This window comes from Xiphophorus couchianus, chromosome 24 (assembly GCF_001444195.1).
Source record: "Xiphophorus couchianus chromosome 24, X_couchianus-1.0, whole genome shotgun sequence".
Classification (NCBI taxonomy): domain Eukaryota; kingdom Metazoa; phylum Chordata; class Actinopteri; order Cyprinodontiformes; family Poeciliidae; genus Xiphophorus; species Xiphophorus couchianus.
Genome location: NC_040251.1, coordinates 9,112,199 through 9,135,285, shown reverse-complemented (window position 1 = coordinate 9,135,285; position 23,087 = coordinate 9,112,199). Strand labels below are relative to the sequence as shown.

Below are 23,087 nucleotides of genomic sequence, written 5' to 3'. Positions count from 1 at the left end.
ACTGGTTCCAGAACCAGAGCCATGCGTCGAGGTGAGACCGACTATTTCTAGCCGGAACCTCTCGACCTCACGCACTAGCTCCGGCTCCTTCCCCACCAGAGAGGTGACATTCCACGTCCCAAGAGCCAGTTTCTGCAACCGAGGATCGGACCGCCAGGGTCCCCTCCCTTGGCCGCCACCCATCACACAGTGCACCCGACCCCTTTGGCCCCTCCCACGGGTGGTGGGCCCATGGGAGGGGGGGCCCATGTTTCCTCTTCGGGCTGAGCCCGGCCGGGCTCCATGGGTAAAAGCCCGGCCACCAGACGCTCGCCATCGTGCCCCCCCTCCAGGCCTGGCTCCAGAGTGGGGCCCCGGTGACCCGCGTCCGGGCGAGGGAACACCAAGTCCAAGGTTTTCCTTCATCATTGGGGTCTTCGGGCTTCACTTTGGCTGGTCCCTCACCTAGGACCTGTCTGCCTTGGGTGACCCTACCAGGGGCATGAAGCCCCAGACAGCATAGCTCCTAGGATCATTGGGGCACTCAAACCCCTCCACCACGATAAGGTGGCAGCCCATGGAGGAGATCAATTTTCCCTGCATTAAAAATTACAGCTTAAAAATCCAAGTATAAGTGAAAAGTTCGATAATGTGTTTCAGTGTCACATGATGTACATTAAAACCTCTTTTGCAAAACCGTATTGAGCGTTTTATTTTCTCCCCTCCAGGGGGTTTTTATGGGCTCTAGTGTCCCTTATATGAAAGTAAGCTGACAGGAAAGGAGGAAGTAGAGGGGGAAATACATGTGGCAAATCTCGCCGGGTCCGGGAATCAAACCTGCGACGGCTGTGTCGAGGACTCATGGTCTCCAAACGTGGGTCGCGCTATCCCCTACGACACCACGGCACGCCCCACCGTATTTATCTGTCTTTTGAAAAGACAAAAACCAGAGAAATCTATTAACAGCTCATACTACTAAAAGTAATTAGTCTGGTTACTGAGCATTACAGGCAAATTCCACTGATTTTCTAGTAAGCAGTGTAATATATCAGAGATCTGACCTACAACAGAAATATAATAGACTAACAAGAAATTTATTGATTTTCCTTTCAATGTCTTACTTCTTGCCTCTCTCCCATAAAGACACATTTGTGCAGTGAATGACTGATAGTTGTCATGTGAATCTCTGTATGTATCAGTGCTCTCCTTGTTTGGCTTGTAAGTTTAATCAATCAATCAATCAAATTTTATTTGTATAGCACATTTCAGCAGCAAGGCATTTCAAAGTGCTTTACATCATTACAAACACAGAAACACAAAGCAACATAGAATCAATAATCAAAACACAGCATTAAGTCAGGTTAAATTTGTAATTGATTACGTTTCAAATACAATTCTAAACAGGTGGGTTTTCAGTTGAAATTTAAAAGAAGTCAGTGTTTCAGCTGTTTTACAGTTTTCTGGAAGTTTGTTCCATATTAGGTGGACAGTCTAGTCTTGGTAGGATTACAGGTGTGCCGTACTCTGTCCATCAGAGAATGAGAAATCTTTTATAACCTAAGCCTGTTTTAAACTTCTCCACAACGTTTTATCTGACCTATCTGGTGTGTTCCTTGGACTTCATCATGCCGTTTGCTCCCCAATATTCTCTTCACCAACCTCTGAAGCCGTCACAGAGTAGCTGTGTTTGTACTGAGACTAGACTACACACAAGTGGACTCCATTCAGACTAGCAGCTATCAGGACACTTCTGAAGGCAATTATTTGCACTCATAGAAAAGTGGGCTGAATACATCTGAACGCTGCACTTTTCAGTTTTTTTATTAGTAAAAATGTTTTGAATCATTTATCATTTTCTTTCTGCTTCACAATTGTGTACTACCTTGTGTTAGTCTTTGTTGTAATGTGAGAAAATATGGAAAAGTTCAAGTCGTGTGAATACTTTTCCAAGCCGTGGAACAGACTGCCAACAAAGCACGATCTCCAGGAAAACTGTTGCCTCTACATGTAAGAAGAAGAACTTGTCTATACATGTAAGGAAAGAAAAAAGTGGAGTTACAAACAGACGATAGTGGGAGTGCAGGCGTTTACTGTAATGCTGCCCTCTTTAAACTGCTGGGAATGTCGGTAAGTGACAGAGGAAAAACAACACAGCCTTCAGTTACAATTGGTTTGAGCGCAGTGCTCTCCAGAGCGACCTATGAAATTTTATTAGCAATTGCATCCAACTGTATACACCTCCACTCACAACAGGAAGTCAACAAGAACATGAATAATAAAACTCATCATCATATGAGTCATTCTGACTGAGAATAAGCAAACTCTTAATGGAAACTACAACTACCAGTACGTAATGGTAATTTAAGGACATCATGAAGGAGAATGTCCAGCAATCAGTCTGAGACCTTATACATAAATACACTCCAATTATGCAGCAGGACAAAAATCCAAGTTCACAAAGTATGATTTTCTTTACTGTCATAACAACACAACTTTTGAAGTCTAAATATTAAATATAAAAAAGAATTTAGAGTGGTATTGTCAAATTCTGAGTTAAAATCTTGCTAAATCCCTTTCAATGCAGCCACATCATAACAAATGTTTAGAGAAGAATGGCCCAAAAACTTTACACCACCCAAGACAGGAGCAGCTGCCACCCAGGAAATGAAGAAAATCCAGCTTTTGGGTTTGGAAGGAAAATAACCTTTTACACACAGGATAATGTTTATTTCTTTTTCAATACTTGAAAACATAATTTGAAACTTGCATTTTGTTTTTACTCAGGATTTTTATTATTGTGTGTTTGATGTTCACAATTTGAAAAACTTGAAAACAACAACCATATGCAGGAAGATAAAAAAATTAAAAAGCTATATTTATCATTTTAAATATATGTAGCTACGGTAAAAAAAAAAAAACATGACAAAAATTCAATAGAATGGGTTAAAATAAAATTCACAATTCTAAACATTTTATTTTTGCAGTGACAATAAAACTTGTTAAACACCACCCTATGAAGCCATATCAAAACAAAATTGAAGAGATGAATGATCCATAAATTAAACACCAGGATTAAAAGACAAAAATAAAAATCCAGCACATCATAGGAGTAGCTACCACCCAGGGAAAAATGACCAAACCATTGCTGGGTTTGGAAGGGAATCACTTTTTGACACCCAATACTGTGTCTTTCCATTTTTATAAAAACATAACTTGAGAATTGCATTTTGTCATTACTCAGGATATAATTGTTTTTTATTACATTTTATTATTATGAGTTTGATGATCACAATTTGACTGTGACAAAACAGAAGGAACAGAAGAAATATGCGAGAAGATAAATACTTTTTCAAAAATCTATAATCTTGACCATGTGTGGATAGGAACAAAAAAATAACAATCAATTCAATGAAATGTGTTAAAAAGCCTTTCATCCTTCTCCTGTTGTTGTTCCACTACAGCAGTGACAGTGAAACTTTCTCTGCTTTATTTCTTATGGAGTTATTAATTCTCTAGCATCTAACGGAAGCAGTCAACAAATTAGATGAATACAAAGCGTAATGAGCAAAAATTTCACTCATGACGTGGTCTAGTAAAAAAACATGTCATAAAGCACATTCAGCTTCATCCTCAGTGTGTGGTACTAGTTCAGAACTGGATTTCAGCTTGGAACAGCAACTGAACATCTGTTTACATCGCTGCTGCAGCTGGCTGAACTGGGCGCTCATTTCCTCATTAAAATACATGTAAATCAGCGGGTTAAGAGCAGTGTTCAGGCTCACAAGACCCCGACTTACATGACGCAGATAAAAGACTTCATCATACCATGAGGGGCACAGTGGATACTTAAAACCCAGATATTTGGCATACACGCTGAGGTTCTTCAAAACAAGGTAGGGTGTGTAACAAAGCAAGAAGAGAAGAGACAAAATAATCAACGGTTTTAAGATTTTTCGTCTATGGTTCTTATTCATCATATTTGAGCGGTGGATGACAAGAGCCACATGTCCGTAGCAGCCCACTATGATGATGAAAGGGATGCAGAATCCAAAGATTGTCCAGATGAGGTTGTATATAAAGTATCCCTCAATGTGTGCTTCATCAGTGGCAGGCAAACATGTTTCAGGTTTGCCCGCTATTTGCTTGGGGTAGATGATGTCTGGAAGACTTCCAACACTCGCCAGAATCCACACCAGGACAGAGATGACCACAGAGTGAGTCTTACTTAATTTTCTCCTCACTTTTATTGGCTGGACGATGGCCAGGTACCGGTACACACTGATACATGTGATGAATCCGATGCTGCCGTATAAATTCAGTCTAAAGCAGAATCTTGTTACCTTGCAGAAAGGTTCTCCAAAGGTCCATGCAACATTATTAAAGTAGTACACAATCAAAAAGGGGCGAGTCAGCAAAAACAACAAGTTCGTTAGTCCGAGGTTCAGAAAAAAGGTGTTAATAATCCGAAGTTTCTTCCAGTTCTTCACCAAGCAAATCATTCCACAAGCATTCAGGATCAATCCAACAACAAATATAAAAACGTAAAAAATAGGGAGGAAATTGTTATCAGACAGTAATTCCTCATCCACTGTCTTACAGTTGTTTGTACTCATTTTGCCTTCCAGAAACAAGTCCCGTTTGTTCATCTCTTCTGACGCTCCGCTCAGAAAATAAGGATAGAAAGTAAGAAAACAACCTAAAAAGCTTCGTCCTTAAACATCAGTTAAGTCACAGGCAAGCCCATCAGCCTTTCTGACAAAAGCAGAAAGGCTGTTGGGGTAGTCAGGTATTTACAGAAAATACCTGAACTCTAAGAGGGCGTTACCTTTGATTCCAGGAAGATAAGTCTGGTTTCACAACTTAAGTTGGCTTTCAGCCCAAAATTTTTACAGATCATGCTGCTCCAACATAACGACTAGCACATAAAAGAAAGACAGACACAAATCATTGAATGATAAGTTGTTTTCAGATGTCTTAGGATATCAGAACTTCTGACCAACTTCCCCTGCATTAAAATTTCCAGCTTATAAATCCAAGTACAAGTGAAGAGTTCAATAATGTGTTTGTGTGCACTCATGACGCCCTATTTCTTAATAAATCATTGTCACACAATGTACTTTAAAACCTCTTTTAGCAAAAACTTTAGTGTTGTAATACATAAAACTTGCTAAACTCCACATTATGAAGCCAAATCAAAACAAAATTGAAGAGAAGAATGATCCATGAATTATGCACCATGATTAAAAGACAAAAATAAAAATCCAGCACAACCGTAGGAGTAGCTGCGACCCAGGGAAAAATCACCAAACCAGTTGTTGGGTTGGGAAGGGAATCAGTTTTTGACACCATTTTAATAAAAACATTATTTGAAAATTGCATTTTGTTTTTACTCAGGATATATTTGTATTTTACTACATTTTATTATTATGTGTTTGATTATCACAATTTGACTGTGGCAATAAAGAAAGAACAGAAACAATATGTAAGAAGATAAATACTTTTTCAAAAATCTATAACTTTGACCATGTGTGGATAGGAAGAAAAAACAACAATGAATTCAATGAAATTTGTTAAAAAGACTTTCATACTTCTCAAATTATTATTCTAGTACAGCAGTGATAGTGAAACTGGTTTTACTTAACTTCTTATGTAAATGTTAATTTTCTAGCATTTGGCAGAACGAGTTAGACCTTGCAGAAAGGTTCTCCAAAGGTCCATTTAGTCCCATTACTGTAGTACACAATCAGAAAGGGGTGAGTGAGCATAAACAGCAGGTTCGTTAGTCCGAGGTTAAGAACAAAGATGTTAATAATCCGACGTTTGTTCCAGTTATTCACCAAATAACTCATTCCACAAGCATTCAGGATCAATCCAACAACAAAGATGTAAAAAACAGACAGGATTCCACATTCAACTAATTCCTCATCCAGTTTTCTACAATCTGTATCATTACATAATTTACAGTCGGTTGTATTCATTTTGCCTTCCAGAAACTAGTCCTATCTGCCCTTCTCTTCTGAGGCTCTGCTCACAAGATGAAGATGCAAAGAATGAACGCAAACTAAATATCTTCCTCCTTTAACTTCAGTTAAGTCACATGCAATGTTCTGACAAAAGTAACATAGCAGTAACATAACAGCACATCACAATACCTGAACTATAGTGGGTGTTAACTTTGATTCCAAGAAGATATGTGTGGTCTGACAGATAAAGTTGTCTTCCAGCCCAACATTTTAACAGATCATCCTGCTTCCACATAACCGCCAGCACATAAGAGGAAGACAAACAGGCACAGGCCAGTGAATGACGAATAGTTTTCAGACGTCTTTAAAAATTTCTGAGGTCTAAATCTGAAGAAAAACAGCAACATTTAGAATTTATAATTCCGTCTTAAAAATTCTATGGTTAGTGAAGAGTTCAATAATGTGTTTATTTGCAGACATGACTAATTATTTCTATATATTTTCTATATATTAATCAATGGGAGACCAGTTACATTCGAAATGAGATCAATCTGACCTACAATAGCGATATTTCTTGCTAACAAGATGTTAGCAAGAAATTTCTTTTGATTTCAGGTATGGTTTCACATGTGACGTCGGTCTCCTATATGGTCACCTTGATAAAGTAATGGCCTATTTGAATTTTGCCAAAAGTATTTTTTTTCTCTAAAACATCTGTTGGAAAGAAAAAGGTGGGAAATTTTTGTGTGTGCCAAAATCACTTTTTGCAAAACTGGACTTAGGTCATTATTTTAAGGAAGGTGACAATATTCTTACTGTGTTGCATCTTGGGTTGAGAGAACAAATCCTTTTCTTTCAAAGAACAGGTCCATGCATGCCTACAAACATTGTTATGCAATGTGTTATAAACTGTTAAACTGAACTTCGGGCCACAACCCCTGTCATTTGGCACAAATTCAACACTGTTATTCACCAGTAGAAACAACACAGTGATATGAGAACATCATCAATTATGGTTATCTCTCTTCAAAGGAAACTGAGGTTTTTGTAGAGATTTGACTAAAATATTCAAGGCAAGTCTAGTTTGTATAGCTCATTTAGTTTGTATAGCTCTCCGTAGCTCAGTGCACAGAGGGCATTGCACTGACATAATAATATGTGTCTCTAAAAGCTTATGTCCTTTCCACACAGTTGCGTGGACAGCTGTGTGTGTGTGTGAACTTGTATTTGATACATTGTAAGGACCATTTTCTCAACACACACTACGTCATGCGAACCAGATTTTTGGGTGTTTTTGGGTTCCAGCCTCTCTTGGACAGGAAAGTCCAAGCATACGGCTCCTCCAGTCACTCAGACCGGTTTTCCTCAAGTATTTTCTGTCGTAGAGATTATACGTTTTTTTCGCAACCATTTTACTCCCGGAAATGAAATGCTACAGAGAATCTGACATTTAATAATTTGTCTATACAAACCACTGCAATGATCATTCTATGGCCTGAGTAATAGAACAGATTACTAAAATGACGTGCAACAACTTAAATTTAAGTTGTTGCACGTCATTTTATGGTTTTAAGTCTTGAAACAATTTCCAAGTTCAATATATTAACTCCCTATTGATTAATATGAACACTGCTGCCACCTGGTGACTGAAGGTTTGTTTATCAGTCAAGCATGATTGATGAACATAATCAGTTTGAATCATGTTTTAATTCTCTCCCTGCTGGCAACAACAAGCTTTTCAGCTTGTCAATGTTCTTCTTAGGCCTCTAATGAGCCATCATTTGATCCAGGTGCATTAAACCAGGGAGAGAACTAGAACACGCAGGATGTCGGCCCTCGAGGACCCACTTTGGGCACCACTGCAAACTGTCAGGACTCTGGGTTTTTGGGATTGGTTTTTCATCTTATTTATTATTATATTTTAGTTCTCTTTAAGTTATCCCTTCATGGTCATTTTAGTTTTATTATTTGAGGTTATTTATTGCGGTTAGAATTGTCTTGTTATTGCTTCTTTTATTTCAGCCCTCCTGTAGTGTTTCTAGTAATGTTTATTTATTAGTTATTTCATCACTCTAGGTTCAGTTATTCTTACATGTCTCAGTCTAGGTATACCTTTCTTTAGTGGTTCCAGTTAAGTAATGTAAAGGAAAATGATTAGTTAAGTGCTAAAATACTTACAACATGTGTAAAGGAATATTAAGCATTTTTATTGGAAAAACAGGCTTTGTGTGACCCTTTGAGATGGCCCAAGGAGACAAGCAGACGCCTTCCACTGTCTGCTTAAAGAGCACACAAGGGCCATAAAGTAGCATCTCCATGGAAACGGCAGCTGGAATGTGGGACGTCAAAACTCCAGGGGAGTCTGCGAGATTTATCTCAGGACTTCGGTGCTGGGGACAGTCGTACCCAGTACCTCTGAGATTAAGTGTTCTTCCCCTTCTGGCTTGACGGAGACCAGACGCCCGTTCGAGTTGGGTGTAAAGGGGGAGACTTCTCAGGTTTCTCTGGGGGCCGAAACAGGTCTCTGATTGGTTGAATTACGGAACGCCTTCTTTGCATATATTAAAGTGAGGAAACGCCTAGTCAGTATAAAGTACAATGTAACGCTAATACAGGGAGAGAGTTTTTCCATTTTTCCTCTCCACGTTGGGCGCCGTTGTCTGTCTATATGTTCTGTGTTCGTTTGTCTATCCCTTGTGTGTCTGTTATTTTATGAGTTAATGCATATCTCTGTATCTCTGCAGCTTTGTTGTTCATCGCTTTCTATGAATTAAACTCTGTGATCTGTGACGTCAACACGCTGTGTTAGTTTCGTTTTAGCAGGACGCCGCCACTCGCCAAGGACTCGGGAGAGAAAAGAGGAAAGAGCCAAAACTTTTTGTCCAAAGCTAGCATTAAATGATCTTCTTCCTCAATAATTGGGGGCTTCGTCCGGTTCTGGAATCTTGGCGGGTGGCGGTCTCTCCCCGATCGATCCGTTCGGCTCGTGCGGTAAGACATGTTTTAATTACTCCTTTGTTGTCTACAGCGCCATGTGCTCGGAAAGGGGAGGGGTGCTTGATTGTTGTGGCTGTGTGCAGCCACGCGGAGTTGTCGGAGCTGCAGGGATGCAGAGATTGTGTTTTTAAAAGAGTCTTTATGATAATTGGATTGAAATACACGTGAAACAAGAGGTTCGTGACGGTTCCAAACATAGGATTTGCTACCCTATTGTTGTAAAGGTCGGGTTTTTCTTAGTAGTATTCTTTTCCCCGGAATGTTTAGTCTTGGACTTCCAAATAGAAAGGAAATTGTGTATTAAAAGTTAGTTTGAGTTTGCATCAGCTGGGAGATTTCGGCTCATCTCCGATGGACTAATAATTGGACAATCAGAAAGGTCTGCGGTAGACCGACGGGAAGAATTTGCGGTAAATTCTTGATGTAGCTTGCGGGAAGCTTTGATGTGTTTTGTTTTTGGAATAGACAAGTCTGGGGAAGGCTGTAATGGATAGAATTTGTGGTAAATTCTTGGAATAGCTTGCGGGAAGCTTTGAAAATAGTGTGAGGTACACTTTAAAATAGCTTGCGGGAAGCTTTGAAAATAGTGTGAGGTACACTTTAAAATAGCTTGCGGGAAGCTTTGGTTTGTATTTTTGTTTTGAGTTAGACAGGTCTGCGATAGACCGACGGAAAGGATTTGCGGTGAATTCTTAGCATAGCTTGCGGTAAGCTTTGATGTTGCATCTTTTATTTTTAGCCGGCGCTTTCTTTGTATTTTTGTTTTCCTTCTCTTTCTGTTTTTCTATTTTGTCTATCATTCTGTTTAGTGTATCTGTGTTTGTCTGTTTGTGGTGCTTTTGCAGCCAGCTGCTCTTCTGTGTGAAGTGTGTGCAGAGATCTGCGTGTGTGTCTGAGTGTGTGTCTGCGTGCGTGGCCGTGTGTGTGCGCGTGTGCGAGTTCGAGCTGGCTGTGTGTTTGAGCGGAGTGTTACGTTGTGTGTATCTGTGTGGTGATTTGTGTGCTTGTTGCCGCGGCACGGGGCTGTTTGTATCTGCGTGTGTATCTGTGTGATCGCTCTGAGCGGAACGCTGTGTTTTAAAAAAGAGGGAGCAGTTTGTGTGGATTTGAGTTGATTTTTGCTGTGTGGTGTTTTGAAAGTGCAGTACAGAAAAACACGTGCTGTTTTGGTTTTAAATTAAGGGTTAAGTAAAATACTGGTACCAGATAGCGGGAAATTACTCATTGCTGTAACATTTTGACATGTCTCTTTGTGAACGTGCACGATATTTACAACAGGTTCCTGAAGACTAGAGTTTAAAATAAATTAAATTGACACGTGAAATTATGTTAATAAAACATTGGACAATTTCTGAAGCTTCAGTAAATTTGATGAAATTACAGTAAAACTTTGATGAAATAATGGGGACTGACTGACACTTTTACTGACTATAAAACTGGCCAGATGTGTTATGTTTGTGTTGTATGTCTTCGTCTGTGTTGTAATACATGTTGGTGTGAAAGTGTGTGTCTGCAGATAGGATACCACTTGGTATTTTGTGTCATTTAAATACCACGAGAAGGTAAACAGCGCCTCTGTCAGCAGATGCCATAGGCAAGAATTTCTCACTTGGGACACCAAGTTGAAGTAGAAATTACTCTACAGAGTATTTTTTAGTGCTGTCTCGTGGTGTAACAATCTCCAGTTTTTAGAACACCCTATGTGTTAAACTGGACTAAATTATTAAAATTAGGCAATAACAGCAGTTAGTGTGACCTGCAGTATAAAGATTGGAAGGTTATTTAAGATAGAATCCTGATAAAATAAAACATCTGAACAAATTGAAAATAAATTATGGGTTCTAAGGTTAAATAAATAAATAAATAAATAAAGAAAGAATAAGCCAAGAAAATTAGGTCACAGAGGATTGTAGACATGCTGTCTTGGCAAATTAATAGATAAATACATAAATAAAGTGAATGAATACATAGCTAAATACATGACTGATTAGGTAGAGAAATAAATAAAATAAAACTGTGTATAGAATTATGCACTAAAATAGTAGATATAAATGTTGATAGAATGAAATACAATTAGCTACAATGGGACTTTTAAAATGGGTGGAGGATGCAGACAAAACAAAGATCTTTAGGGAAACAGGCTCTAACTGTAAGAGGGATTGATCAGATAACAACAAACTGTAGCATGCAGCTGATTCTAGATATTTTCACAATCAGTCTTTTTAGAACTGACCAAAACTTCAAGATAGATAAAATATTATTAAATCTACAGGACTTACTGATAATTAGACAGGATAAATTAGAAGTAACTCTCTTGTTAAATAAATAGACATTGATTAGATATAGAAAAGTTTGCTGAAATTTACAAGATTTGTTGTTCAAGGATAATATTCCGTTTGGAATAACTTATTGGTTAATAAAAAAAAAAGATCATATGGCACTAGTGTAGAGAATCAAGATTGAACTGTAATAAGAGATGATTAAACGGTGCCTACAGAAAGAAGAGAGTGCTGTGAATAAAATAAGAAAATAAAGTAGTAATTGAATTGGGAGTTCCTCCTGCAAGTCCTTCTTGGTTTTTCTTTTTCCTGCCATGCAGTCGGCCCCTCCGAGAAGTCTAAAGGGGGTTTTATGGTGGGCTTAAGACTTTGTTTTATGGTCTGACAATCGAGATTGCTCAGAATAGTGTAGTGACTTTAAAATGTCAATTGTGAAATCTAACATTACAGTATTTAATTAGTTTTTGTGTGTCTTTACCATCACATAAGACAGGATTTTGATGCTGTTTGGTTTCCTAGCTTTAGTGAACCAGTTTCTCTTTCAGGTAAATAGTTTGACAAAGCACATACATAGTGAGCAAGGACTAATGTGGAAAAGGTTGAATATAAGTTTTTATCATCAAAACACTGAGTCTGTCACACACAGATACTCTTGGTAATGATTTTCTGTTTTCTTTTCATATTATTTTATATTGTTTGGGGAATAGTTTAGATTTTTGTTTTTAAATTTGTTTTCCTTAGTCTGACTTTTTATTTAGCTATTCGAGTCAGTTCTCTGTCTATTTTGTTAAGTATAACAAATTAATTTTTTCTTTGGAGTTACTAGTTTCCCCTGGACCCGTTCACCAGGGGACAGGGAACTTTGGTCTTTAGTTTAATTTCTTTCGTTTGTAAATTTAGTGATATACTGACCTGTATTTGTTAAGTTTGTGTGTTTACTTACCCTTTGGTGTGTGTTAATGGTCTGATCAGCCAGTATCTCAGTTTCCCTCGTGTCTTGGTAAGTCCGTTTGTGCCTTGAGTTGTTCTATTACTGCCTGAATTGTGTTTTGTTATGTTGATCTCAGTTTGGGCCCAATTTCTTATTTTTTGGATTTTTCTTTGTTAACTGTGTTTTGATTTTTCTTCAACGTCTCTCTGGCTGGTTTATGCAAAACCTTCACTGAGTCTTAATTGGTGAACATGCTTTGTCAGCCATTAGTAAAAATTCTTGAGACGTTTTAAACAAAATTATTTGACAATCATGAGTGTAAAATTGAATACTGAGTTTTAAACCTGTAATGTGAAGTATTTTGGGAACATCGTATTCTTGACGGTTTAACACATGCTAAAATGACGTATTCTGTTTGTTTTGCAAACTTTACTTTTTAGAAAAAGGCAGCATTGCATATCGGTGGGGTTCTCAGCTAACATGTTAACCCTGTTTCATCAACATTTTTTTTCAGGTACTGGGGATGATGTTGCATTTAATAGCTAATGCATCATCAACAGGGGGAAAATATGTTATGGGTTTATTTTACTTAATTAGAGATTACTGAAATTTATAGTGCTTAAACAAAAACTGTAATTTATAGTACTTAAACAAAACTTTTGAAGGACATGTCTGATCTGTGCTATACATAAAAGTGAAAGGAAAATATGGTCTGGTAATATATGTGCTTATTTTAAATGGATTTGAGTTGTTCTCCATTGAAAAATGTTCTGACAATGGGCTAAAGTATTTTGAAACCAATAAAAATTTATAGTGATAATGAAGCATATTTTGGTTAATTAACTTGGGAAAATAATTATAGAAATTAAAAATAGTATTGCGCTGGCCATTTTCAGAGCATTAATTTAATGGAGTAAAACGTTTTAAGAAATGTTTTGAAGAATCTGTTTTTGATTAAAGTATCACTAATCAGTAGAAGCACTCAGGGGGCCTGAGTTGTGGGATTATAATGATTTTTCTAAACTGGATTTTTGTTTTGATTTATATCCATTTAAAACGATTTTGAATAAAACTTTAAATTCGACAGGCAAAAGACCTAGGTAAAAGTGGTATATTTTGAAAATGTCTGGATTTGTTACATTATAATTTCTCCAGGTTTAACTCTTTTGAATTTTTGTTTAAGGAAAGCATGTTGAATGTTTTAGACAAACAACCAGTAAGATCTAGTTTGTTTTATAAAAGTAATTTAAACTGGACTGTTTAATTCACATTAATATTCATTGTTTTGATGGTAAATGTAAGCTTTACAACTACATTTTTAAGCTTTTGTTATTATTTTGTTTTTGTTTAATCCTATTTTTACAAGATTGGTTTAAGAAAAGATCTGCATTTGTTTAACATTCTGGCAAAACATTACTTTGGACACATGTCCTTTGAAGCAAGTGATTACAAGGTTTTGGCGTTTTCCACCAGTTGGAGGTATGATATTAAATAATTGAAACGTAGGTTGAATGGATCACATCCTACGTCGAATGTGCAGAACGAGACACGTATGAGATCTGCTCACGGTTTTCTACATATAGACTGGACTGAAGTTCTGAGCTCCAAGTCTGACTCTGGAATTTACGGCAAATGCTGTTGTCTTAAGAGGGGGTGTGCAGCTGCTTGGAGGAGCGGTTTCACATTTTTTCAAAGATAACAGCCACAGAGCCACGAGCGGGGAGGATTCACTCGGACACGAGTGAATTGAAGATATTTGTGTGGTATACACAAATGAATGATGCTTTTGGAGACTCTTACATCTGCTTTCTCATTTCAGTTTGCTGTTGTTCTGGTGCCTTCTGGATGTGATCTCCTTCAAAGTCTGCGTTATTTGATAAAGAGTAAGAAATAATTCTCCTGATGGAAAATGACAAAGCACAAAATTGTTTTTCAGTGAACCCATTGTTTGATTATGATGATATTACAGAATGTTGTAAGTGTGTTTCTGATGCTAATGAAACTTATGTTGAAACAAAATGTCTGTTTTATAAACTGGTGTCGGGTCACGTGGCAGGATCTTGTTTTCTCAGGACGAGATTTCACCTTCTTTTTGAAACTCACTGTTATATTGGCATAATAATCCAATTTTCAGTGAGCTACAGCCACTCAGGTGGGAAACTTGAGGTTTCCATCCGAGGAGGATCAGGCTGCAAGAGGATCATCATTAACTTTTTATTGCGTGTTTTCGTTCGTTGCGAACTCTGAAAAGGACTTTCGTTTTTGCGCGCATATTTTTGAACATTTCCTGACGAAGACTGCGTATTTTGTTTTTCAGAGACTATCGATGGACATAAAAAAAAAAAAAAAAAAACAGAAAAAGACGAGCAACAGATTGTACTTTTGTGTGTTTTTCATTTTGACAGATTGTAATTTTGTGATGTATGTTGTCTTTTAAGTTGCAGAGCATTTCTTATTAATTTTTTGTATATGTCCCTGTTTTATTTTTTGTTTCATATTTTGGGTTTTTTGTTTGTTCTGTGTTTTGGTTGTGTATTGCGCGGCTTGATAGATTTTTATTGAGGTCTGTTGTTTTCAGACCTCAACAGGGGGATTGTAAAGGAAAATGATTAGTTAAGTGCTAAAATACTTACAACATGTGTAAAGGAATATTAAGCATTTTTATTGGAAAAACAGGCTTTGTGTGACCCTTTGAGATGGCCCAAGGAGACAAGCAGACGCCTTCCACTGTCTGCTTAAAGAGCACACAAGGGCCATAAAGTAGCATCTCCATGGAAACGGCAGCTGGAATGTGGGACGTCAAAACTCCAGGGGAGTCTGCGAGATTTATCTCAGGACTTCGGTGCTGGGGACAGTCGTACCCAGTACCTCTGAGATTAAGTGTTCTTCCCCTTCTGGCTTGACGGAGACCAGACGCCCGTTCGAGTTGGGTGTAAAGGGGGAGACTTCTCAGGTTTCTCTGGGGGCCGAAACAGGTCTCTGATTGGTTGAATTACGGAACGCCTTCTTTGCATATATTAAAGTGAGGAAACGCCTAGTCAGTATAAAGTACAATGTAACGCTAATACAGGGAGAGAGTTTTTCCATTTTTCCTCTCCACGTTGGGCGCCGTTGTCTGTCTATATGTTCTGTGTTCGTTTGTCTATCCCTTGTGTGTCTGTTATTTTATGAGTTAATGCATATCTCTGTATCTCTGCAGCTTTGTTGTTCATCGCTTTCTATGAATTAAACTCTGTGATCTGTGACGTCAACACGCTGTGTTAGTTTCGTTTTAGCAGGACGCCGCCACTCGCCAAGGACTCGGGAGAGAAAAGAGGAAAGAGCCAAAACTTTTTGTCCAAAGCTAGCATTAAATGATCTTCTTCCTCAATAGTAATTAAGTCCTTCTAGCTCCCCCATAGTGTTTGTAGTTTTCTTATGGCATCATCTTAAATGACTTAATCTTTTTGTCTAAATCTATGTCCATCTTTCTTTAGCGATTCTAGTTATTTCTTTGTTTAGTCGTTCTAGTTAATCTAGCTCTATGTTCCTGAGTTGTTGTTGTTAGATGAGCCTTGTTTCTGTTTAGGTCTTTTTCTCTTCTAGTTTATCAGATTTCCTTTAGTCTTAGTGTTTCTTTAGCATTAGAAATACTTTCAGCTCCCTTGTGTTTCCTCCCTTTTATTCCCCAGAATATCTACTTAGCCTCATTGTGCCACCATCTCCCGCCCCTCATCTAGCTCCTGTCCCAACTGCTTATTCCTGCAATCAATGGGCTCTTTGCACTTCAGCTTCCGCGTTCGGGGAAAATTCCGATTTATAGAAATGGCCCTTTACTCTGGGTATTTGCAGGGCTTGTCCAAGGTAACAATTAATGATGTACATCGATCCGAAGCCCCAACAACTAAACCGGAGAAAGGTTTTAAGATGTTCGCCTCGTTATACGTCCACAGATACAAAGGTGAGCTTTACTTTCTTTAAACTTTGTGGCTAACATTAGCTTTAGCTTATGCTAGTAGGCAATATTCTCGGACATTTTTCTTGTAAAAATGTGCTATTTAAGTATCTAAACATTTTTTATCCATTCTAACGGACAATGTTTTTACCTTGTTTTCAAGTATATTACGTGTGTTTATTGTCGTTAGTGTCAGAGACCAAGTAACTGGGATTTTACGGTTCGGGTTTTTTCCTTCTGTAGCCTGAGGAAACACAACAGTAGAGCAGCTCTGGTGTCAGAGTTCTAGTTCAGCTGACTGTTCAGGTTCAAAGTTGTTAATTTTAGAAAAATATGGCTGTGTTACTTAAGGTCTCGGTGTTATTTCGCTTTATTAGTTTTGCATGATTCTTGTGAAGCAGGACGGTGTTTACAGCGGTTTGTACAGGCGGATCAGTAGCTCGGCTGTCTGGTTCTGGTCTGCTCTCTGGTTCCCATAAACTCTTTCAGGCTGAATACAGAAGTGATTCCATGAAAATAACACAGGAGGCTCCTTTACCTTCGTCTTTAGGCTGAAGAAGTTGATCCGGAGTGAAGTGAAGGCTGTAAACTTTGCTGTGCTGCGTTAGCTTTAACTGGTAGCGACGAATATTTACAAGCCACTGTCTTCTTAATTCAGGACCGCTTGGAAATTCATGAAAACTTAAAAGCCCATTATATTAGGAAGACAACAAAGTGCATAGTATTGTTTTATTTGCGTCTGAAATACTACTTTGTCTTTTCTAGCTGTCATGGTAACTCAAAGCGGAAAAAACATTTGCGCATGCGGTTGTGACGTCAGCGCAGCAGGTGCAAAGAGCCCATTATCTCATCTAGCTAGGTCCATTGTTCCATTTGCTACCTCCCAGTATTTAAGCTCCTCTATCTCAGTCACAACTTACCAGTCTGTGTCATCACTCTACTTGTCATTACCCTTGTTACCCTTGTGTCTCCAGTTTACTTTTGTTTTGGATTTCCTTGTTCTTTTGGATTCTGTGAATTGATTTCCTTCATTAAAATATCCACAATATACTACGTGTATTTCCTGCTGCGTTTTTGTTTACTACTCAACTACATCATGTCACAAACCTTTCTTCTCTTAAGCAATTTCAGTTCCTCTTTTGGGTCATTCATTCACTTCCTGATCAGAACCATCTCCCCTCTTGAGAAACTACATGTCAGCAACCAGTGTTAAGCTCTGATCAACTTTACTGAGGTTACAAGTCATTTCTCATTCGCAAACACATTAAACATGATTTTTGCTGATTCTCCTTTTCCTAACCTTTCATGTAGTATCTTCCTCCAGCACATATCAGTGATCTTTGATTGCAGTTACAAATTTTACATCATTTCACATTCATTGTCAAAATCACATCCATAACCTCTTTAGATTCTCCAATTCAGCATCAAAACAACATTAATACAAATATTAATTCAATTACTTAAAGTGTTAAGACTTCATTCTTTAAAACTTTCTGCAGGATGGAAACTTACTTCCTATTTTTTCAGGAAGTCTGCTGTTCTTTTTCATGGCTTGACAGCACTCTCTCTCTCTCTCTCTGCCTATTTTTTATGATGAAATACAAAAAGAAATAGAATTAAAGCAAAGTTTTCATGAAACAAAACAGAAAAGCACAACCATATTGATCTTATTGAAGTTCTATTCTATGGTAGGTCTAGATGTGACTTTAGATCAAGGGTCTCAAACTCCAATCCACGAGGGCTGTAGTCCTGCAACTTTTAGATGTGCCTCTGCTGCACCACACCTGAATAGAACAAGTAGGTCATTAGCAAGGCTCGGAGAACTGATCTACACAAGGAGGAGGTAATTAAGCCATTTCATTCCAGTGTTTTGTACCTGTGGCACATCTAAAAACTGTAGGTCTGCAGCCCTCGAGGACTGGAGTTTGAGACACCTGCTGTAGATGATTAATTTTACAGGTAATTTCATGTATTGTTACTGCTTAACTAAAATGTCCAGCATGGGGAAATGTGATGATCTCAATTTACCTCAACAAAATCACATTAATCGTTACAATTTAACTCATGACAAAACACTACTTGCTGTCATAAATCACTTCCAGCTTCTTGCGCAGCCTGTGATACCGGCACAGAGCTAGATTTCGAATTGAAACGACTGAAAATCTGGTGCCCCCCCTCAGCACCTGCCTGAATTGAGAAACCATTTCCTCATATAGACACAGGTAAACCAGCGGGTTAAGAGCATTATGCAGGCTCACAAGACCGCGGGTTACCTGGTGGGTAATAAAGACTGCAGAATCCCATTTGGGGCAGGTCCTCTGCTTACGCAGAACTCTGGAATACAGGCTGAGGTTCTTGAAAATGTGGTAGGGCGCATAACAAAGCGAGAACAGAAGAATCACTATAGCCATCAGTTTTAAGATTTGTCGTTTCTGGTCTTTTTTCATCATATTTGAACGGCAGATAACAACAGTCACATGTCCATAGCAACCTACAATGGTGACAAAAGGGATGCAGAATCCAACGAATGTCCATGCGATGGTGTAATCCAGGTAACTCTCAATATGTTCATCAGAGGTGGTGTCAAAGCACTTTGAGCCGTTTGGATATGTTTTTGGGAAGAACATGTCTGGAAGACTCTGAACACTCACCAGAATCCAAATAATTACCGAGATGACCACAGAGTGAGTCGTAGTTAATTTTCCCATCACTCTCATTGGATGGACAACAGCCAGGTACCGGTACACACTTATACAGGTGAGGAACCCGATGCTGCCGTATAAATTCAGGTTGTAGCAGAATCTTGTTACCTTGCAGAATCCATCTCCAAAGATCCATTTGTTTCCTTTAAGGTGGTACACGATCAGAAAGGGGAGAGTGAGCAGATACAAAATGTCTGCTAGTCCAAGGTTGAGAACAAGAATGTTAATACTCCGAAGTTTCTTCCAGTTATGCAACAGAGACTTCATTCCCCATACATTCAGGACCAATCCAACAACAAACACCAAGATGTAGAGAGCAGGCAGGATTGTATGTTCAAATAATTTCTTATTGAGTGAAGTGCAGGTGGATGTATTCATCTTGTCTTCCAGGTTCAAATCAGTTTAGCCCTTCTCTTTTCTGAGGCTCTGCTTGCAAAATGAAGATGCAGCTGACGAAAACAACTTAACTTCCTCCTTGAACTCAAGCTTAGTTGTGACCACAATGATCAGCTTACATAAAAATTAACACAATACCCTTTCCTGTCAGAGGTTTTGTTAGCAGGCTGCACATTTTTGAATATCAAAGACTTTTAGACATGTCTTTTCATATCATAAGTTGTCAGACATTTTTATTTTTGTGCTAGACAGTATTCATAAAGTTAAATCTAGCTGATAAATAAACCTAAATTATTATCTAAACACAAACTAAGGTAGTTTAACCTAATGGACACCTGCAGTGAGACTGATGATAAGACTGAAACATACTGTATAGGTTACCAATAAATTTCTTATTTAAAAAAGTCCCGGCCTCTCTTATGCTTGGACTTTCCTGTCCAAGCATACGGCTCCTCCAGTGACTCAGACCGGTTTTCCCCAAGTATTTTCTGTCGTAGAGATTATACGTTTTTTTCGCAACCATTTTATTCCTGGAAATTAAATGCTATAGAGAATCTGATATTTAATAATTTGTCTATACAAACCACTGCAATGATCATTCTATGGCCTGATTAATAGAACAGATTACTAAAATGACCAGCAACAACTTAAATTTTAAGTTGTTGCACGTCATTTTATGGTTTTAAGTCTTGAAACAATTTCAAAGTTCAATATATTAACTCCCTATTGATTAATATGAACACTGCTGCCACCTGGTGACTGAAGGTTTGTTTATCAGTCAAGCATGATTGATGAACATAATCAGTTTGAATCATGTTTTAATTCTCTCCCTGCTGGCAACAACAAGCTTTTCAGCTTGTCAATGTTCTTCTTAGGCCTCTAATGAGCCATCATTTGATCCAGGTGCATTAAACCAGGGAGAGAACTAGAACATGCAGGATGTCGGCCCTTGAGGACCCACTTTGGGCACCACTGCAAACTGTCAGGACTCTGGGTTTTTGGGTTTGGTTTTGTTTTTTCATCTTATTTAATTTTATGTTTTAGTTCCCTTTAAGTTATCCCTTCATGGTCATTTTAGTTTTATTATTTGAGGTTATTTATTGTGGTTAGAATTGTCTTGTTATTGCTTCTTTTATTTCAGCCCTCCTGTAGTGTTTCTAGTAATGTTTATTTATTAGTTATTTCATCACTCTAGGTTCAGTTATTCTTACATGTCTCAGTCTAGGTATACCTTTCTTTAGTGGTTCCAGTTAAGTAATTAAGTCCTTCTAGCTCCCCCATAGTGTTTGTAGTTTTCTTATGGCATCACCTTAAATGACTTAATCTTTTTGTCTAAATCTATGTCCATCTTTCTTTAGCGATTCTAGTTATTTCTTTGTTTAGTCGTTCTAGTTAATCTAGCTCTATGTTCCTGAGTTGTTGTTGTTAGATGAGCCTTGTTTCTGTTTAGGTCTTTTTCTCTTCTAGTTTATCAGATTTCCTTTAGTCTTAGTGTTTCTTTAGCATTAGAAATACTTTCAGCTCCCTTGTGTTTCCTCCCTTTTATTCCCCAGAATATCTACTTAGCCTCATTGTGCCACCATCTCCCGCCCCTCATCTAGCTCCTGTCCCAACTACTCATTCCTGCAATCTATTATCTCATCTAGCTTGGTCCATTGTTCCATTTGCTACCTCCCAGTATTTCAGCTCATCTATCTCAGTCACAACTTACCAGTCTGTCTCATCACTTTGCTTGTCACTCTACTTGTCATTACCCTTGTTACCCTCGTGTCTCCAGTTTATTTTGTTTTGGATTTTCTTGTACTTTTGGATTCTGTGAATTTATTTTTCTTGATTACGGTGAAATATCCACAATATACTACGTGTATTTCCTGCTGCGTTTTTGTTTACTACTCAACTACATCATGTCACAAACCTTTCTTCTCTTAAGCAATTTCAGTTCCTCTTTTGGGTCATTCATTCACTTCCTGATCAGAACCATCTCCCCTCTTGAGAAACTACATGTCAGCAACCAGTGTTAAGCTCTGATCAACTTTACTGAGGTTACAAGTCATTTCTGATTCGCAAACACATTAAACATGATTTTTGCTGATTCTCCTTTTCCTAACCTTTCATGTAGTATCTTCCTCCAGCACATATCAGTGATCTTTGATTGCAGTTACAAATTTTACATCATTTCACATTCATTGTCAAAATCACTTCAATAACCTCTTTAGATTATCCAATTCAGCATCAAAACAACATTAATACAAATATTAATTCAATTACTTAAAGTGTTAAGACTTCATTCTTTAAAACTTTCTGCAGGATGGAAACTTACTTCCTATTTTTTCAGGAAGTCTGCTGTTCTTTTTCATGGCTTGACAGCACTCTCTCTCTCTCTCTCTGCCTATTTTTTACAATTAAATACAAAAAGAAATAGAATTAAAGCAAAGTTTTCATTAAACAAAACAGAAAAGCACAACCATATTGATCTTATTGAAGTTCTATTCTATGGTAGGTTTAGATGTTACTTTTGATGATTAATTTTACAGGTAATTTCATGTATTGTTACTGCTAAACCAAAATGTCCAGCATGGGGAAATGTGATGATCTCAATTTACCTCAACAAAATCACATTATTTGTTACAATTTAACTCATGACAAAACACTACTTGTGTCATAAATCACTTCCAGCTTCTTGCTCAGCCTGTGATACCGGCACGGAGCTGGATTTTGACTTGAAACGACGACTCAAAATCTGGTGCCCCCCCCTCAGCAGCTGCCTGAACTGAGAAACCATTTCCTCATATAGACACAGGTAAACCAGCGGGTTAAGAGCATTGTGCAGGCTCACAAGACCGCGGGTTACCTGGCGGGCAATAAAGACTCCAGAGTCCCATTTGGGGCAGGTCCTCTGCTTACGCAGAACTCTGGAATACAGGCTGAGGTTCTTGAAAATGTGGTAGGGCGCATAACAAAGCGAGAACAGAAGAATCACTATAGCCATCAGTTTTAAGATTTGTCGTTTCTGGTCTTTTTTCATCATATTTGAACGGCAGATAACAACAGTCACATGTCCATAGCAACCTACAATGGTGACAAAAGGGATGCAGAATCCAACGAATGTCCATGCGATGGTGTAATCCAGGTAACTCTCAATATGTTCATAAGAGGTGGTGTCAAAGCATTTTGATCCGTTTGGATATGTTTTTGGGAAGAACATGTCTGGAAGACTCTGAACACTCACCAGAATCCAAATAATTACCGAGATGACCACAGAGTGAGTCGTAGTTAATTTTCCCATCACTCTCATTGGATGGACAACAGCCAGGTACCGGTACACACTTATACAGGTGAGGAACCCGATGCTGCCGTATAAATTCAGGTTGAAGCAGAATCTTGTTACCAAGCAGAATTCATCTCCAAAGATCCATTTGTTTCCTTGAAGGTAGTACACGATGAGAAAGGGGAGATTCAGCAAATACAACATGTCTGCTAGTCCAAGGTTGAGAACAAGAATGTTAATACTCCAAAGTTTCTTCCAGTTGTTCAGCAGAGACTTCATTCCCCATACATTCAGGACCAATCCAACAACAAACACCAAGATGTAGAGAGCAGGTAGGATTGTATGTTCAAATAATTTCTTATTGGGTTGAGTGCAGGTGGATGTATTCATCTTGTCTTCCAGGTCCAAGTCAGTTTAGCCCTTCTCTCCTCTGAGGCTCTGCTTGCAAAATGAAGATGCAGCAGACGAAAACAACTTAACTTCCTCCTTGAATTCAAGCTTAGCTGTGACCACAATTTTGAGCTTACATAAAAATTACCACAATACCCTTTCCTGTCAAAGGTTTTATTATCAGGCTGCACTTTTTTGAAAGTCCTAATGGGCAACTTCAGTGAAACTTGCAGTAAGACTGAAACATT

At 38.2% G+C, this 23,087-nt stretch overlaps 3 protein-coding genes across 3 annotated transcripts; all 3 read right to left on the bottom strand.

Moving 5' to 3' along the window:
* Positions 1–2,918: 2,918 nt before the first annotated feature.
* LOC114140375 (P2Y purinoceptor 1-like) lies at positions 2,919–4,767 on the bottom strand. The gene has a single exon (XM_028010187.1). It carries the CDS (start codon positions 4,623–4,625, stop codon positions 3,585–3,587), a length of 1,041 nt encoding a protein of 346 aa, XP_027865988.1. The 5' UTR covers positions 4,626–4,767; the 3' UTR covers positions 2,919–3,584.
* A 12,528-nt stretch (positions 4,768–17,295) lies between these two features.
* On the bottom strand, positions 17,296–21,082 carry LOC114140376 (P2Y purinoceptor 1-like). Its single transcript, XM_028010188.1, has one exon. It carries the CDS (start codon positions 19,161–19,163, stop codon positions 18,159–18,161), a length of 1,005 nt encoding a protein of 334 aa, XP_027865989.1. The 5' UTR covers positions 19,164–21,082; the 3' UTR covers positions 17,296–18,158.
* Positions 21,083–21,198: 116 nt separating this feature from the next.
* LOC114140382 (P2Y purinoceptor 1-like) lies at positions 21,199–23,087 on the bottom strand. Its single transcript, XM_028010195.1, has one exon. The coding sequence runs from the start codon at positions 22,837–22,839 to the stop codon at positions 21,841–21,843; it is 999 nt and encodes a 332-aa protein (XP_027865996.1). The 5' UTR covers positions 22,840–23,087; the 3' UTR covers positions 21,199–21,840.

What these genes read in the sequence shown, in the direction of transcription:
- LOC114140376 (XM_028010188.1), bottom strand. Translation starts at nt 19,163, where the DNA reads ATGAATACATCCACCTGCACTTCACTCAATAAGAAATTATTTGAACAT.
- LOC114140382 (XM_028010195.1), bottom strand. Translation starts at nt 22,839, where the DNA reads ATGAATACATCCACCTGCACTCAACCCAATAAGAAATTATTTGAACAT.
- LOC114140375 (XM_028010187.1), bottom strand. Translation starts at nt 4,625, where the DNA reads ATGAACAAACGGGACTTGTTTCTGGAAGGCAAAATGAGTACAAACAAC.